At 45.9% G+C, this 15,277-nt stretch overlaps 1 protein-coding gene and 1 pseudogene across 1 annotated transcript; both read right to left on the bottom strand.

Moving 5' to 3' along the window:
- On the bottom strand, nt 5,486-13,867 carry FAM183A (family with sequence similarity 183 member A). The gene is made up of 4 exons (XM_018046557.1): nt 13,635-13,867; nt 10,680-10,739; nt 6,853-6,956; nt 5,486-5,676 (listed from the first exon to the last, which is right to left on the bottom strand). Exons 1-4 carry the CDS (start codon nt 13,765-13,767, stop codon nt 5,566-5,568), a joined length of 408 nt encoding a protein of 135 aa, XP_017902046.1. The 5' UTR covers nt 13,768-13,867; the 3' UTR covers nt 5,486-5,565.
- On the bottom strand, nt 9,577-10,224 carry LOC108635611 (annotated as a pseudogene).

The following is a 15,277-nucleotide window of genomic DNA, read 5'->3' as shown; positions in this document are numbered from 1 at the left end:
TGTTTGACCCTGGGCAAGTTGATTTTTCTGTGCTCTGTCATTTCTATATAGGCATGATAATAGAATCTACCACAGAGGGTTCCTGTCAGCAGTGAGTTAATATGTGCAAAATGCTTAGCACACTGCCTGCTGTATAATGAAGAGTACACACCCGCGTGGGATTATTTTGCTTGGTGGGGTGGTTCTCCATAATGTCTGCTGAGCCATGTGGTGTGTGTTTATTTGAAGTACTCCAGTGCCGGCTTGGAGCTGTGTGCAGGTTGAATGTTGTGAGCAGGCCATGTTTCATGTTGGGATTTTCTCTGTCTTGAGAGGTAGGAAGGGAAGACAGCTTCCCACCCCTCACCACACCCCGCCCCCGCCCCCGCCCCCATTCCAGTTTAGACATTTTGAGGCTACAAATATCTGAGAACTCTAGATGCTTAAGCAGAAAAAACAACTCATTTTTGCATGGTCTTCTTGTAGCATCATTGGTACCTAAAAGATCTCTCTGGTTTCCTATGATACTGTTCCTAGAACAAAAAGAATGAGTTTAGTTTTTGTAAACTAAGTGAACAAAAGTCTAAGCACATAGGTCGTATTCTCAGAAGACCACAATGTTTTACCCCAGCCTGTTTTGACAGTTTGTACAACAGTAGTGAATAGGGTAACGAATAGTAATTCCAGTTAGGAGCCTTAGCGTAAGAAACTTTGAATTATGAGTGGAACATAGGAGAGTTTTAAGATTGGCAGAGTTTACACTAGTAGGGACAAAAGTAAGTTACTGATTTGAATACTTCTATAGGGTTTGGATGATGTACCTTCTTTCCTTTTTCTTTTCTTTTTATAGCAAATGGAATCACTTAATTTCAGAGATATACTTTATAGAGCTTATTTATATCACTTTATCATTCCAACTCTTAAAGTATAATTAGGCTACATTCAGTATTAGCTCTCACATTGCTTTCAAATGTAATTCCATGCATGGAAGGATGGGTAGGATGCTAGTAGTTGCCATGACCAAGACCAGGCTGTTCTTGCTTTGTACCAATAAGTGTGGACTTCAGCTGTCAGGGTGCCGTATCAATAGCAGTTCCTGGACAACACTGTTCACCTTTCAGTTACCAAAATATTGTGAACCGAGTAACTGTGGAAAGTAGAGATTTTGCTGCTGGCTCTTCAGTCCATGAAACCACTGCCTAAAAGATACACAATGGTTAGTGACCCCAAATTGCTTCTGTCAAAGTCTGTGGGTAATGGGTCCCTGCCCGTGTTACTCAGTGCACGCACAGGTGGCAAAGAGAGCAGTTGTGTTGCCTCCTCATCTTCAGCAATAAACCCACATGGCATTTCATAAAAGTAAGTAACTGGAAGGGGGAATTGACCAAAGAAATGGAAAGTGACAAAGTTGGGAGTAAAATTGAATAGGATGCAAATGGAGTTATGGGAGGAATATGTTGCCGGGGAATGGAGACATGGCTGCTGTTCCAGGACTAAGAAGAGATGGGGCGAGAGAGCTAGTGAATGTGAGCTGAAATAGAATGAGGGAAATGGTGGAGAGGACGGTGCCCCAGAGGAAGTCACCCTGGCAGAAAACTTCACGCTAAAGGGGCTCTTGGAGGTATTTTGTGACATTGGAAGTACAAATGATACAATGTTGAAAGCGAATCTGATAGGGATAGAGTAGGATAATTAGTTTACAAATCCCACTAGAGGATTAAAAATAGGTAATTTTAAAGGAGTTTGGGAGATTTGTAAGTTAATGACCACTCGAGAAAATCCAGTGATCTAGCAACAATCTGTCCTTTATTGTGCCCAGCTTTGCATGAAATGCAATAAAGGACAGAAATGGATGGACCTAACAGAAGCAGAAGATACTAAGAAGAGGTGGGAAAAATGCACAGAAGAACTGTACAAAAAAGATCTTCATGACCCAGATAACCATGATGGTGTGATCACTCACCTAGAGCCAGACATCCTGGAATGCCTTAGTCAAGTGGGCCTTATGAAGCATCACTAAGAACAAAGCTAGTGGAGGTGATGGAATTCCAGTTGAGCTATTTCAAACCTGTGAAATTGCTGTGAAAGTGCTGCACTCAATATGCCAGCAAATTTGGAAAACTCAGCAGTGGCCACAGAACTGGAAAGGTCAGTTTTCATTGCAATCCCAAAGAAGGGCACTGCCAAAGAATGTTCAAACTTGCACTTATTTCAGATGCTAGCAAGAAAATGCTAAAAATTCTCCAAGCCAGGCTTTAATAGTACGCGAACCATGAACTTCCAGATGTTCAAGCTGGATTTAGAAAAGGCAGAGGAACCAGAGATCAAATTGCCAGCATCCGTTGGATCATCAAAAAAGCAAGAGAATTCCAGAAAAACATCTGCTTTATTGCTTACACCAAAGCCTCTGACTGTGTAGATCACAACAACCTGTGAAAAATTCAAGAGATGGGAAATCCAGATCACCTTACCTGCCACCTGAGAAATCTGTATGCAGGTCAAGAAGCAACAGTTAGAACCAGACATGAAACAAAAGACTGGTTCCAAATAGGGAAAAGAGTACATCAAGGCTGTATATTGTCACCCTGCTTACTTAATTTATATGCAGAGCACATCATGTGAAATGCTGGGTTGGATGAAGCACAAGCTGGAATCAAGATAGCTGGGAGAAATATCAATAACCTCGGATATGCAGATGATACCACCTTTATGGCAGAAAGTGAAGAGGAACTAAGAGCCTCTTGATGAAAGTGAAAGAGGAGAGTGAAAAAGTTGGCTTAAAACTCAACATTCAGAAAATGAAGATCATGGCAAATAGAAGGGGAAACAATGGAAACAGTGACAGACTTTATTTTCTCAGGCTCCAGAATCACTGCAGATGGTGACTGTAGCCATGAAATTAAAAGACGCTTGCTTCTTGGAAGAAAAGCTATGACCAACCTAGACAGCATATTAAAAAGCAGAGATACTACTTTGCCAACAAAGGCCCATCTAGTTAAAGCTATGGTTTTTCAGTAGTCATGTATGGATGTGAGAGTTGGACTACAAAGAAAGCTGAGCATCGAAGAATTGATTCTTTTGAACTGTGGCACTGGAGAAGACTCCTGAGAGTCCCTTGACTGCAAGATCAAACCAGTCAATCCTAAAGGAAATCAGTCCTGAATATTCATTGGAAGGGCTGATGCTGAAGCTGAAGCTCCAATCTTTTGGCCACCTGATGCAAAGAGCTGACTCATCAGAAAAGACCCTGATGCTGGGAAAGATTGAAGGCGGGAGAAGGGGGCAACAGAGGATGAAATGGTTGGATGACATCAGCAACTCAATGGACATGAGTTTGAGCAAGCTCTGGGAATTTGTAATGAACAGGAAAGCCTGACGTGCTGTAGTCCATGGGGTCACAAAGAATCGGACACGACTGAGTGACTGAATGGAGCTGAGCAACAATCTACACTACCTTGAAGGAAGACCAGGTGCATCCAAGTGCCAGGCACACTCAAGCCACAAGTCCTGCTAGTTAAATTTCTGCCCCTTCCCCCCACCAGTGCCTTAATGTATACCTACCTGGAAGCTCTCTAAACCTCATGACCAATCTAGATAGCGTATTAAAAAGCAGAGGCGTTACTTTGCCAACAAAGATCCATCTAGTCAAGGCTATGGTTTTTCCAGTGGTCATGTATGGATGTGAGGGTTGGACTGTGAAGAAAGCTGAGTGACGAAGAATTGATGCTTTTGAACTGTGGTGTTGGAGAAGACTCTTGAGAGTCCCTTGGACTGCAAGGAGATCCAACCAGTCCATCCTAAAGGAGATCTCCTGGGTGTTCATTGGAAGGACTGATGCTAAAGCTGAAACTCCAATACTTTGGCCACCTCATGCGAAGAGCTGACTCATTTGAAAAGACCCTGATGCTGGGAGGAATTGGGGGCAGGAGAAGAAGGGGATGACAGAGGATGAGATGGTTGGATGGCATCACTGACTCGATGGACATGAGTTTGAGTAAACTCCAGGAGTTGGTGATGGACAGGGAGGCCTGTGCTGCGGTTCATGGGGTCGCAAAGAGTCGGACACGACTGTGCGACTGAACAGAACTGAACCTGGGAGCTCCCTAAACCCTGCAGTCTAGGGGCTTTATGGAGATTTCACTTTGTGGGCATTATTGATGAAATCATGGGCCATCAGTGATTAGTTCAATCTTGAGCTCCTCCTCGCTCCCCAGATTTTGGGTGATGGGGCTGGAAGTTTTAAGTTTCTAAGCAAGGTTTAGTCTTCCTGGGGAGCAGCCCCAATCCTGAAACTATCAAGAAGCTGCCAAGACTCGCCTCATTAGAACAAAAGACCCTCCTACCACCTCTATCACTTAAATTACAAAGGATTTAGGACTCTGTGTCAGGAACCATGACAAAGATCAAATCTCTTTCTATGATATCACAAGTCACCGCCTGGTCATTGACCACGGATTCCTTACAGCAGACGCACTGTAACAGTCATGAGATACTGCACACTTCTAGATCTCCACGTAGTCACAAATAACTGATCTGGCCCATCCTTGGATGAAAATGTCCGTCAGGGTGGGGCCACTCAGGATTGCAGCTTCCATTCAGTCTTGGCAATTTCAAAAACAGGACTGACCTCAGCAGTATATGGCTTCACTCTTCAAGGTATAAGTCAGCAACAGCCAGATGGAAGATACACGGAGAACAAGGTATTGGGCAGGTGTGGGGGAAGTGATAAGTGGGGTGCACAGAATGTCCGTGCAGTCCTTGGGTGAGTAACTCTCCCAGCACTTCTGTGTGTTCAGCTGCCTGGATGGTCCCTGGTTCTTTCTTCCCAGAACCTTCAAATGGTACCATGTGGGGGTCTTTGGGGGCCAGTTCTTTAGAGCTGGCTCATTTTCCCAAAAAGGAGCCCTCTAGCTTCAAAGCCAGGGTAAAAATGCAGCCTGGTGGGTGAGGGGTTCATCCCTCCTTTCACAAATGTTCATTGATTTCAGGCTCACACTTACTCCTAGCCCACGTCTTAGTGTCTCCGAGCCCTGGCCTTTGCCCATTCCTCCAAGAGTAAACCTCCAGTGTGGGAGCTGTTAAGCATCTGGCGCTGGGGTGTGCAATGGGACTCCCAGCAGACTCCCTCCCTCCTTCAGTTCCTTGCCTCACACCCATTCTGTCCAGAATCCTGACCCCTCTCCAGAGATCTGGGGGGGATAGGACTCTGTGCTCAGAGGTGCCCCACTCAGCTCGCATTTGTGGTTTCCTCCACCCTCTTCCACCAGCTTTCCATCTTCTAAGCATTGGCTTCAGTTTTCTTGGTTGCTAATGTTTCTCATTTATCTTTTAAAAATCAATTTATTGTTCTTTATCGGGGTCTAGAAGGCAGAGGAGATATTGTATACACTTAGTTTGCCATCTTTAACTGGAATTCTCTCCCTGGTTTATAAGATTAAGGATGTGGACTGGTGAACTTGGGCAGAAGGGAGAAATGTGAGATTCTGGACACAGAAATAGTCAGACCAAGGCTAAAAAGTGCCTTTATTTACCTGGGCAGCACACACTTTGGCATTAATGACAAGGATTGCCAGCGCTGAGGGAATACTACTTGTGGCGATCATCTTCTCCCAAGCTCCACATTTTAGCCTTGTACAGAGTGATGTCTTTGTAGACCTTAAAGTGGTTCAGCCTGCGGTCTTCACGTTGCGGGTTGACCTAGAGAGGAGGAGGCAGATGTCAGAAAGAAACCTGTGGGGAAGGGGGAAGACCTGGTCTTGCAGGGACCTGGACTTGACTCGGGTCCCAGTCTCCTGATGTGTGGCCCCTGGTGCTTTTTCTTGCTAAACCCTGTTTGTGAAATGAAGGTGACATAATCAGAATTGAAAGACAAGTGCGACAGGAAGTTCATCAGGTTCTTCAGGTCTCTTCAAAATCCTGTGTTTCTTAGGAACAGGAGCCCTATATCGTTTAGGGAGATCATATTTTGCCAACAAAGGTCCGTCTAGTCAAGGCTATGGTTTTTCCAGTAGTCATGTATGGATGTGAGAGTTGGACTGTGAAGAAAGCTGAGTGACGAAGAATTGATGCTTTTGAATTGTGGTGTTGGAGAAGACTCTTGAGAGTCCCTTGGACTGCAAGGAGATCCAACCAGTCCATCCTAAAGGAGATCAGTCCTGGGTGTTCACTGGAAGGACTGAGGTTGAAGCTGAAACTCCAATACTTTGGCCACCTGATGCGAAGAGCTGACTCATTTGAAAAGACCCTGATGCTGGGAAAGATTGAGGGCAGGAGGAGAAGGGGATAGCAGAAGATGAGATGGTTGGATGGCATCACCGACTCGATGGACATGAGTTTGGGTGAACTCCGGGAGTTGGTGATGGACAGGGAGGCCTGCGCTGTGGTTCATGGGGTCGCAAAGAGTCAGACATGACTGAGCGACTGAACTGAACTGATGCTAAAGACTGCATTTCCCAGGCTCCTTGCACTTAGTGGTATTTTTCCAATCAATGACACAAATATGTTACTAGCATTCACATTTTCCAGAGAAGGGGCCAGAATTTAGAGATGTAGGTGACATGCCCGAGACCACTCTACTAACAGCTGGGAGAGCACTCAGGCCATCTGACATCAGCAAGCTTTGTTTAATCCACACTTAGCAGTATTCACTTTGTACCAGGCACTGTGTTCTAAGCACTGTCTCATATAATCCTCAGAACAGTTTCATGAGAGACATGCTGGATTATCTCCATTGTACTAGGAGGAAGCTTAGTCACTTCCCAGGGTCACACAGGGACCAGCCAGAGTTCAAGTCCAGGCAGCTGGCTCCATACTCTGTTTCCTTAACCACTGCTGGATTACCCCTGACCTTTCAAGTAAAGGAGACCCACTTACCAAAGGCTCAGAATCCCATCCAATCTCTTGACCTTCAGTCTGTGTCTCTGGGTATTTCTTTCTCGGTCCCTGGGCAGCATGGTGGATAAGATTTAGAAACCTGGCTGGGAGATAAGGCAGGGGTTACAAAAGAGTCAGGTTTGGGGACCAATGAGAGATGCTGTGCCCTTGACTCTGGCACAACCTCCTGACAGGCAGAGCATCAGCCTCCAAGGCTTGCCTAGACGTCAAGACATAGGCATCTGGTTCTTCCACGCATCTCTCAACAAACATCTGTTGAGAACAAACTCTGTGCCAGGCACTGTTTGGGCCCTGGAGGCAGAGCAGAGTGAGGTAGACATGGTTCCTGGTCTCCTGGTGATGTAGACTGGGTGAGAGGTCAGGGGATGCAATATACAAGTATAAAACCCGACATGTACTCCCTGCTGTATTTAAAGTGGGTAACCAACAAGGACCTGCTGTATAGCACGGGGAACTCTGCTTAATGTCAGGTGACAGCCTGGGTGGGAGGGGAGTTTGGGGGATAATGGATACATGTGTATGTGTGGCTGAGTTGCTCTGCTGTGCACCTGAAACTACCACATTATTAATTGGTTATGCTCCAATATAAATATAAAATGGAAAGTTAAAAAGAAAAAGAAAAACAAGCCACATAGAGGCAGGCAGTGATGCACACTGTGAAGACGGGATAGGCCCGGGGGCAGGGGAGGCAGGGCTGGCTACTTAGGATGACGAGGGGAGGCCTCTCCGGATGCCTTGCCAGTGCCAGCCCTGAGAGAGGCAGAGGAGGAGCACACCACAGGCAGCAAGAACAAAGGCCCCCGGGGCAGGAGCAAGTCTGGGCAATGAAGCTGCCGAAGAGACGGTGAGGAGCTGGACGATAAGAAGTGAGGTCAGATCCTTGTGGATTGAAATCAGCATGGCTCTCAACACCAGGTATGTTTCTAGCTCTACACCTGAAGGACTTAAGTAGCTTTCACTTTCAATCTACGCTATCCAGTCTCAGTTTGAGGGAGGTAGTCTGACAAGGGGAAGAAGCTGGCTTGTAGTCAGACATTCCTGGCCCTTCTACTACCAGCTTGACAGGTGGTTTAACTTCTCTGGGCCTCACTTTGCTCATCTGTAAAATGGGAGGAAGATATCTACCTCAGCAAGATGTTAGAGAATGGAATTAAAAAATAAAGGACTTGGCCCTGGGCCGATCTTATCCTGAATAAACGCGGCTTGTAATGAAGTCCTTACCACCTGCTATTTTCCTTATTGCTATAAGTCCCCAGCTGCTATCCTTTGCTCTAGCCAGGCTGGTGTCTCCCCTACAGATGGAAACCTCACTTCCTTGTTCTCTGTCAGCCTATTTCCTTGTCTGTCTCCACGATGCTGTGAAATCCTCCCTCCTCCTGCCCACCTGCACTTCCCACCCTCTCTCCTACAAAAATCACACATCCTGCCTCAATCAAACTCCACCCTAAGAAGGTAGAGGGGAAAGAGAAAAGCTTGTCAGAAGAGTCAGGCTTCCTATCAAGTATCTTCTTCCCTCATTCTTAAATGTGGCCCCACTTACCCGTATTATCACAGCCATGCCAAACTACTCCCAGTTCTTGGCCATGCTGGTGTCTCATTTCTGTGCTTTCCCATGTAACCAGAATGTCCTGCATTCTTCTACACATAACATACCCCACCTCACCTTCTCCAGGAGAACTTTCCAGAACTTCACTGTCTGAAGTGGGCACCTGTTTCCTATGCTGCTGCCATCCCAGTCTAGCTCTCTGTTTACCTGGGTATTTACATGTCTGTCTCTTTGCCTATGGTATGACATTCCCAGCCCCATTCTAGTGACTATCACAGGGTAATAATGAAAATAATATTAATAACATGTCCTGATCACCATGTACCAGATACTTTTTTTTTTAACATAATACTGTTTATTTAACTTCAAAAACATTTCAGCATTTTAAACATACAAAAAAAAAACAGAACATTGCAGTTCATGTTTAGTATAGAAGGTTCTTGAACTTTCACTGGTGCTGTGGCTCTTGGCTTTTCTGACAATGAAGAGTTCTACGGTTTGTTTTTAAAAAAGAAAACAAACAGTTTAAAACTACGGCACTTCAACTAAAAAGGATCCAAAACACTTCTCATGCCAGCTGACCCCTGCCCCCTTTTCCACAGCTAAGAACGGCAGTAGGATACTGTGTCACTATATACAAAAACAAGACAACCTGAAGCTAAATGGATGCCCACTGCGGTGTTCACAGGTCCAGCCCCACAGTGCACGCCCTGAGCTATGCCCTCTCCGGAAGGCATCGCCCCCACAGCCTCCACACCAAGCAAGGAGCCTGACGTCAAGAGTGTGTCTTCGTTGCTTTGTTCTTTGTACAAACTATAGATATGTACAGTTGAAAACTCGGAAGTTCTAGCCAATGACCATAGGATTAACACACCACCTTACAGATTTTTAAAAAAGTGCCAGAAACATCTTTAAGCCTTGTCACACCAACAGCAAAGTGCACAGAGTGAGACGACGAGAGCCTTTTCGTTTTAAAAATATTTGGAAATATGCACAACTTTGATACAGTTTCCGGGTGCTCCAGATACCCATGGCCACTTCCTGTAAACCACTGACAATGCTAGAGCACTTGGAGAGGCTACGATGTGATCATGATCCAATCGGGTAGTTAAACCTAATGAGGGCAACAGACCCGTCTTGGAAGAGAGGTGTGTCAATCACAGTGCTCCCTGCTCTAAGGTATTCACAAGGAGAAGATGCAACAGCTTTTTAAATTTATCCTCCTCCTCCTCCCCTTCTTCCTTCTTCTCCTCTTTGTCTTCCTCTTCCACTTTTTTCCGGGCAACTTTATCAGGACCTTTGGCGCCATCAACTTCCATTTAGACCTAGTCTGCGGCATCCTTCTCCCACTTCTCCTTCAGCTTCGCTGCCTTGTTGGTGTATGGCTGCTTCTCCTGGTCACGTAAGTTACTCCACATCTCGCCCAGCTTCCTTGCCACATCTCCAATAGAGATGCCAGGGTTTATAGACTTGATCTTGGGGCGGAATTCAGAGCAGAATAGGAAAAATCCAGATGGTGGTCTCTTGGAGGCATTAGGGTCCCTCTTCTTCTTGCCTCCCTTAGCTGGTCCGTAATCCTTCATTTACCGATCACAGGGCACTTTATCCGCCTCTGCCATTTCATTGAATTTGGACTTCTCTTTCCCAGACACAGTCTTCCACCTCTCAGAGCATTTCTTGGAAAATTCAGCAAAATTGACAGGGACCTCTGGGTTTTTCTTCTTATGTTCCTCTCTGGACATCTGCACAAAGAAGGCATAAGCAGTCATCTCGCCCTTTGATCTCTTGGGGTCACCTTTAGCCATCTTGACTGTACTGTTTCCTAGTCTGGGCAGCGCGGGGCCCTAGATGCTGTTTTAAACACTTGCAATACATTGTTTGATTCTCACAACACCTCTAAGACATAGGTTCAGAAATGTTAAAAAAAACTTGCCCGAAGTCACACAGTTAATGAATGGCAGAACCAGGATTTGAACTCAGTCAGTAGAACTCCAGAACCTGTGCTTATTATCAGCTAAGTATTGGATGGATGAACAAACGCAATGTCAGGGCCATGAGGAACATGATTTTTGGCTTGACAGTTAATAAACTGGCAGTTTTGAAAATGTTGGTTTCTCGTGAGTTTTGTTGGTATGAGTTCAGCTTTCAGATGATCAGACAGAGGACTGAGGCCTGCCCTAAGGAACCACTCCCCAGAGAGTCTCCCAGCCGGCTGCCTCTCTGTCTCTGTCTCAACGTCATTCTCAAATCCTGGACTTACCGTCTGCAGGTTCTTCCAGGTTATCATGCCAAGACATGGGCTTTCTGGTGATTGTGTGAACTAGAGAAAAACAGCATCATAGGTTCAAGTTAAAAAAAATTTCTCCCTGGCCTTTCTAAGACCCTCCCTATGCTGGATACCCATTTAGCATTTTGTCAGTGTCTGTCCAGTGTCAGATATTATGCTGGGCACTAGGGCATAGGATCTTCAAGGACCTCACAGTCTGAGAGGCACTGTCCTGATGATGGCCACCAGCCATGTGTGGCGACTCGAATTTGAGTAATTTAAATTTCATACAATTGAAAATCAGTCCCACAGCCGCATTTCAAGTGATCAACAGCCACATATGGCTACTGGCTGCCATTCAGGGCCGCACAGACAGAGAACATTTCCATTAGTTTGGAATGTTCTCTTGGACAGACTGGCCTATGGAGATGTAGATGTATCAGGCAGCCAGAGACAGTGATATATCCCCAGGAGGCCGTGTGGTACCAGGTAGAGGGTCCACAGACATCTATTCAACTCATAATTACTGATGCAGTGGAGGTAGGGCTGCGAACAAACAGAGAAGGTCCCTGTTCTCCCGGAGCTTTCACTCTACTTGTGGTGACACTCAATAAACAGATATATAATATCAGGCAAATATAAGTAAGATGCACAACCGCATAGAGCACATTATATGGATAAACCCATGTTGATGGTGGGCACAGTGTAGGTGATATGTCTCTAAAGACAGACAGAGGAGCAGAGTCCTGAATAAACTTGCTGTGTGAGATACATGGGGAAGATCCAAGAGTGAGCTTGGTGAGTTAGAGAAATATCAAGGAGCAGAGTAATTCTGGTGGAGGGAGCTAGGTGGATGGAAGTAGTAAGTGAGCAGAGGCCAGAAGGAACCAGTGGTCTCCACGTGTTTTATCCCTATCTCCTACCAGTAAAAAAGACAAAAACTTTCACATGTGTATATTGATACAGTCTCTATGTTCTATTGTCATATATTAACAAAGCATCATTTCTTTCTTTATACATAAGTATAATGATAGGTATAAATTCTAATATTTCCTCACTTAACCCCAATGGATCATATTAATCATGTGCCCAACGATTGTGAGCTGAGAGACCAAGCACTTTTCATAGGAAACCTGGACACTGCTGGAGGGGATTATGAAAATTGTTGAAATGGGCCAAGCTTAAACAGAATTGGATGTTAAGTGGTTTTCTTGAAATTAGTAGTTGGGGACTCCAGAGGAAAACCAGGTTATCATAAGCAAAATGAAGATATACATTTTCTGTACTCTCATCCCCCACCCCCAGCCCCCAAAGGTAAGTTATGTGAGGAGGTGGTTATGCTTAAATAAGTGACTGTCCTAATTATTTCACTGCATAAATGTATATTTAAATGTCAATGGTATACCTTAACTATATGCAAATCTTATTTTAAAATAATGGCAATCCATTTCTTCTACACAGCTGGGCTGCTGTGGACTACAGTTAATCAGGTCCAGGACTGGGGGGCCTTTTCCCATTGGAAGAGACCTTGATGCTAGGAAAGATTGAAGGCAGGAAGAGAAGGGGATGGCAGAGGATAAGATGGTTGGATGGCATCCCTGACTCCATGGACATGAGTTTGAGCAAGCTCCAGGAGCTGGTGAAGGACAAGGAAGCCTGGTGTCGCAAAGAGTCGGACATGACTGAGTGACGAACAACAAGGGCTAGAGGAGAATTCAGAAAGAAGAGAAAGTGAAGAGGTGGGGAATAGCATGGTGATTTAGGAAATCCACGCATTCAGATATGGTGGGACAGAAAAGAGCCTGTGGACGCTGCAGAATAGACACTAAAATGTTTATTAAAGGAACAGGGTGCAGGTAAAGGGGAGCTGGGATAAAGCTGGGTGGGCAGCAGAACCACATCCGCAGGGGCCTTACGTTCTGATCAGGGTAAACCTCAGCTCAGAAGCTGCGGGGCCTCTGAGACTGGATGATCGAATCCCCTTTAGCATAGCTCTCACCAGTTATGGTATAGGGGAGGGTTGGAGGGCTGGGCCTGGAGGGAGAAAGAGAGTTAGGAGAGCATCAGATCAATGCAGGCAGGAGTGAGGAGGGTCCTGCTGAGGCTTCAGAGGCCGGATGGAGAGAGGGCCCAGCTAAGTGAGGACTGGCAGTCTTGCGTGATGGCATCTCCCACTGAGGCAGGAATGTGGGAACCTGTCCTGTGAGAGAAACGCTAAGGAAAGAAACAGTACGGTGCCTACTGAGCTGTGTGGACAGAGAGAGAGACTGAGGATGACTCCCAGGCTTCTAACTAGGGAGAGAGAATGGCTGTGGTGCCTTGTGCTTAAAACAAGATCTTCTGGAGCAGCCACAGGTGGGAGAGGGGTGCGGGATGAACCAGGGAAAGGGAGCTGGGAGGTGGTTGTGGACGTGGGTCTGGGTCTCCATTTGAGACTCGGTGGCCTTTAGAGGGAGCTGATGTTACAGGACCAGATGAAATTGGCCCAGGAATGTGCAAAGTGAGAAGAGTTGGAGTGGGGCCATCTAATTAGGGGGCATGTTGGGTCTTGAGTCTGTGCCGCTTAAATTTTCTGAAGGTCTTCAGACAATATAAGAAGATGGAAAGAAATGCTTTAACATATTAACAACAAACCAAAACATATGCAAAACAAAACACAAAACCCTGCAAAATATTTCAAAAGCAAATTTATAAAGAACCTTTCAAATTTGTTACAATAAAATATTTAATCAGGATGTGGATGCATTTTAACACATCTGTTTGATGGGATGGGGAATGAGACCCCCTCCCCAACCCCAAAGTCATAGTTCTGGAATGTTGAGACTAGGGGCGAGGTCAGAGGAGGCGTCTCCTACTGGGCTCCACCCCGCACCCCCTGCTCTGCACCCCTGCCGGCTCCTTCCCGCGGGGCGCCCTCTTTCCCTTGCTCCCTCCGGTAGCGCCCCTCACCCTTGCGGAGTGGATTCACGTGATACTGCGTGTAGAGTTTCTGGGTTCGTAGCTCTTTGAGGTACAGTTCCCGCAGGATCTGGTTCTGGTGGACCTCATCTACGATCGCTTTCTCCTTCTGGTGTCCAGCCATGGCCTTGGCTCTGCTGTGTCCAGTCAGTACAGCGCCCCCTCACCTCGCCAGACGCTCACCAAGTGCCAGGCCAAAGGCTGTCTCCAGGCAACAGAGTCCCAAGCTGTCTCCAGGCAACCGGTCCTAGCTCACCCGCCTCCCTCAGACCTCGCTCCTGCTCGCCCATCCCCCACCCCCAAATCTTCGAACGCCCTCTTTAGGCGCTCAACCCACCTCCCCCAGCTTCTCAGGACATATCTAGCCTGGTTACAGAACGGCTGTCCGACACTCCCAGAAAACAGACTCGCCATGAAGTGATCAGTCAATCCTAGAGGAAATCAGTCCTGAATATTCATTGGAAGGACTGATTCTGAAGCTGAAACTCCAATCCTTCGGCCACCTGATGCGAGGAACTGACTCACTGGAAAAAACCCGGATGCTGGGAAAGATTGAAGGCAGGAGGAGAAGGGGATGACAGAGGATGAGATGGTTGGATGGCATCACCGACTCAATAGACTTGAGTTTGAGGAAGCTCCGGGAGTTGATGATGGACAAGGAAGCCTGGCTGCTGCAGTCATGGGGTTGCAAACAGTTGCACACAATGAGCAACTGAACTGACTGATGAAGTGACAGATCCAAGATGTAAGGGGCTTAGGATTCAGCCTCACCTTGACTAGTCATTTCCTAAAAAATATTTTGGAAGGAGCAACAAACCTCTCTACATTAAAGCACATGTCCAAAATTGAGAGCCTCTATGTTTATCTCTGCATGTAAGTTAAATAAGCAGGGTGACAATATACAGCCTTGACATACTCCTTTTCCTATTTGGAACCAGTCTGTTATTCCGTGTCCAGTTCTAACTGTTGCTTCCTGACCTGCATATAGGTTTCTCAAAAGGCAGGTCAGATGGTCTGGTATTCCCTTCTCTTTCAGAATTTTCCAGTTTACTGTGATCCACACCGTCAAAGACTTTGGCATAGTCAATAAAGCAGAAATAGAAGTTATTCTGGAACTCTCTTGCTTTTTCGATGATTCCGTGGATGTTGGCAATTTGATCTCTGGTTCCTCTGCATTTTCTAAAACCAGCTTGAACATCTGGAAGTTCACAGTTCACGTATTGCTGAAGCCTGGCTTGGAGAATTTTGAGCATTACTTTACTAGCATGTGAGATGAGTGCACTGTGTGGTAGTCTGAGCATTCTTTGGCATTGCCTTTCTTTGGAATTGGAATGAATGACCTTTTCGAGTCCTGTGGCCACTGCTGAGTTTTCCAGATTTGCTGGCATATTGAGTGCAGCACTTTCACAGCATCATCTTTCAGGATTTGAAATAGCTCAACTGGAATGCCATCACCTTCACTAGCTTTGTTTGTAGTGGTGCTTTCTAAGGCCCACTTGACTTCACATTCCAGGATGTCTGGCTCTAGGTGAGTGATCACACCATCGTGATTATCTGGGTCATGAAGATCTTTTTTATACAGTTCTTCTGTGTATTCTTGCCATGTCTTCTTAATATCTTCTGCTTCTGCTAGA

This window comes from Capra hircus, chromosome 3, assembly GCF_001704415.2.
Source record: "Capra hircus breed San Clemente chromosome 3, ASM170441v1, whole genome shotgun sequence".
NCBI lineage: Eukaryota > Metazoa > Chordata > Mammalia > Artiodactyla > Bovidae > Capra > Capra hircus.
Note: the sequence above shows the minus strand (reverse complement) of the source record. Positions and strands in the feature narration are given on the sequence as shown.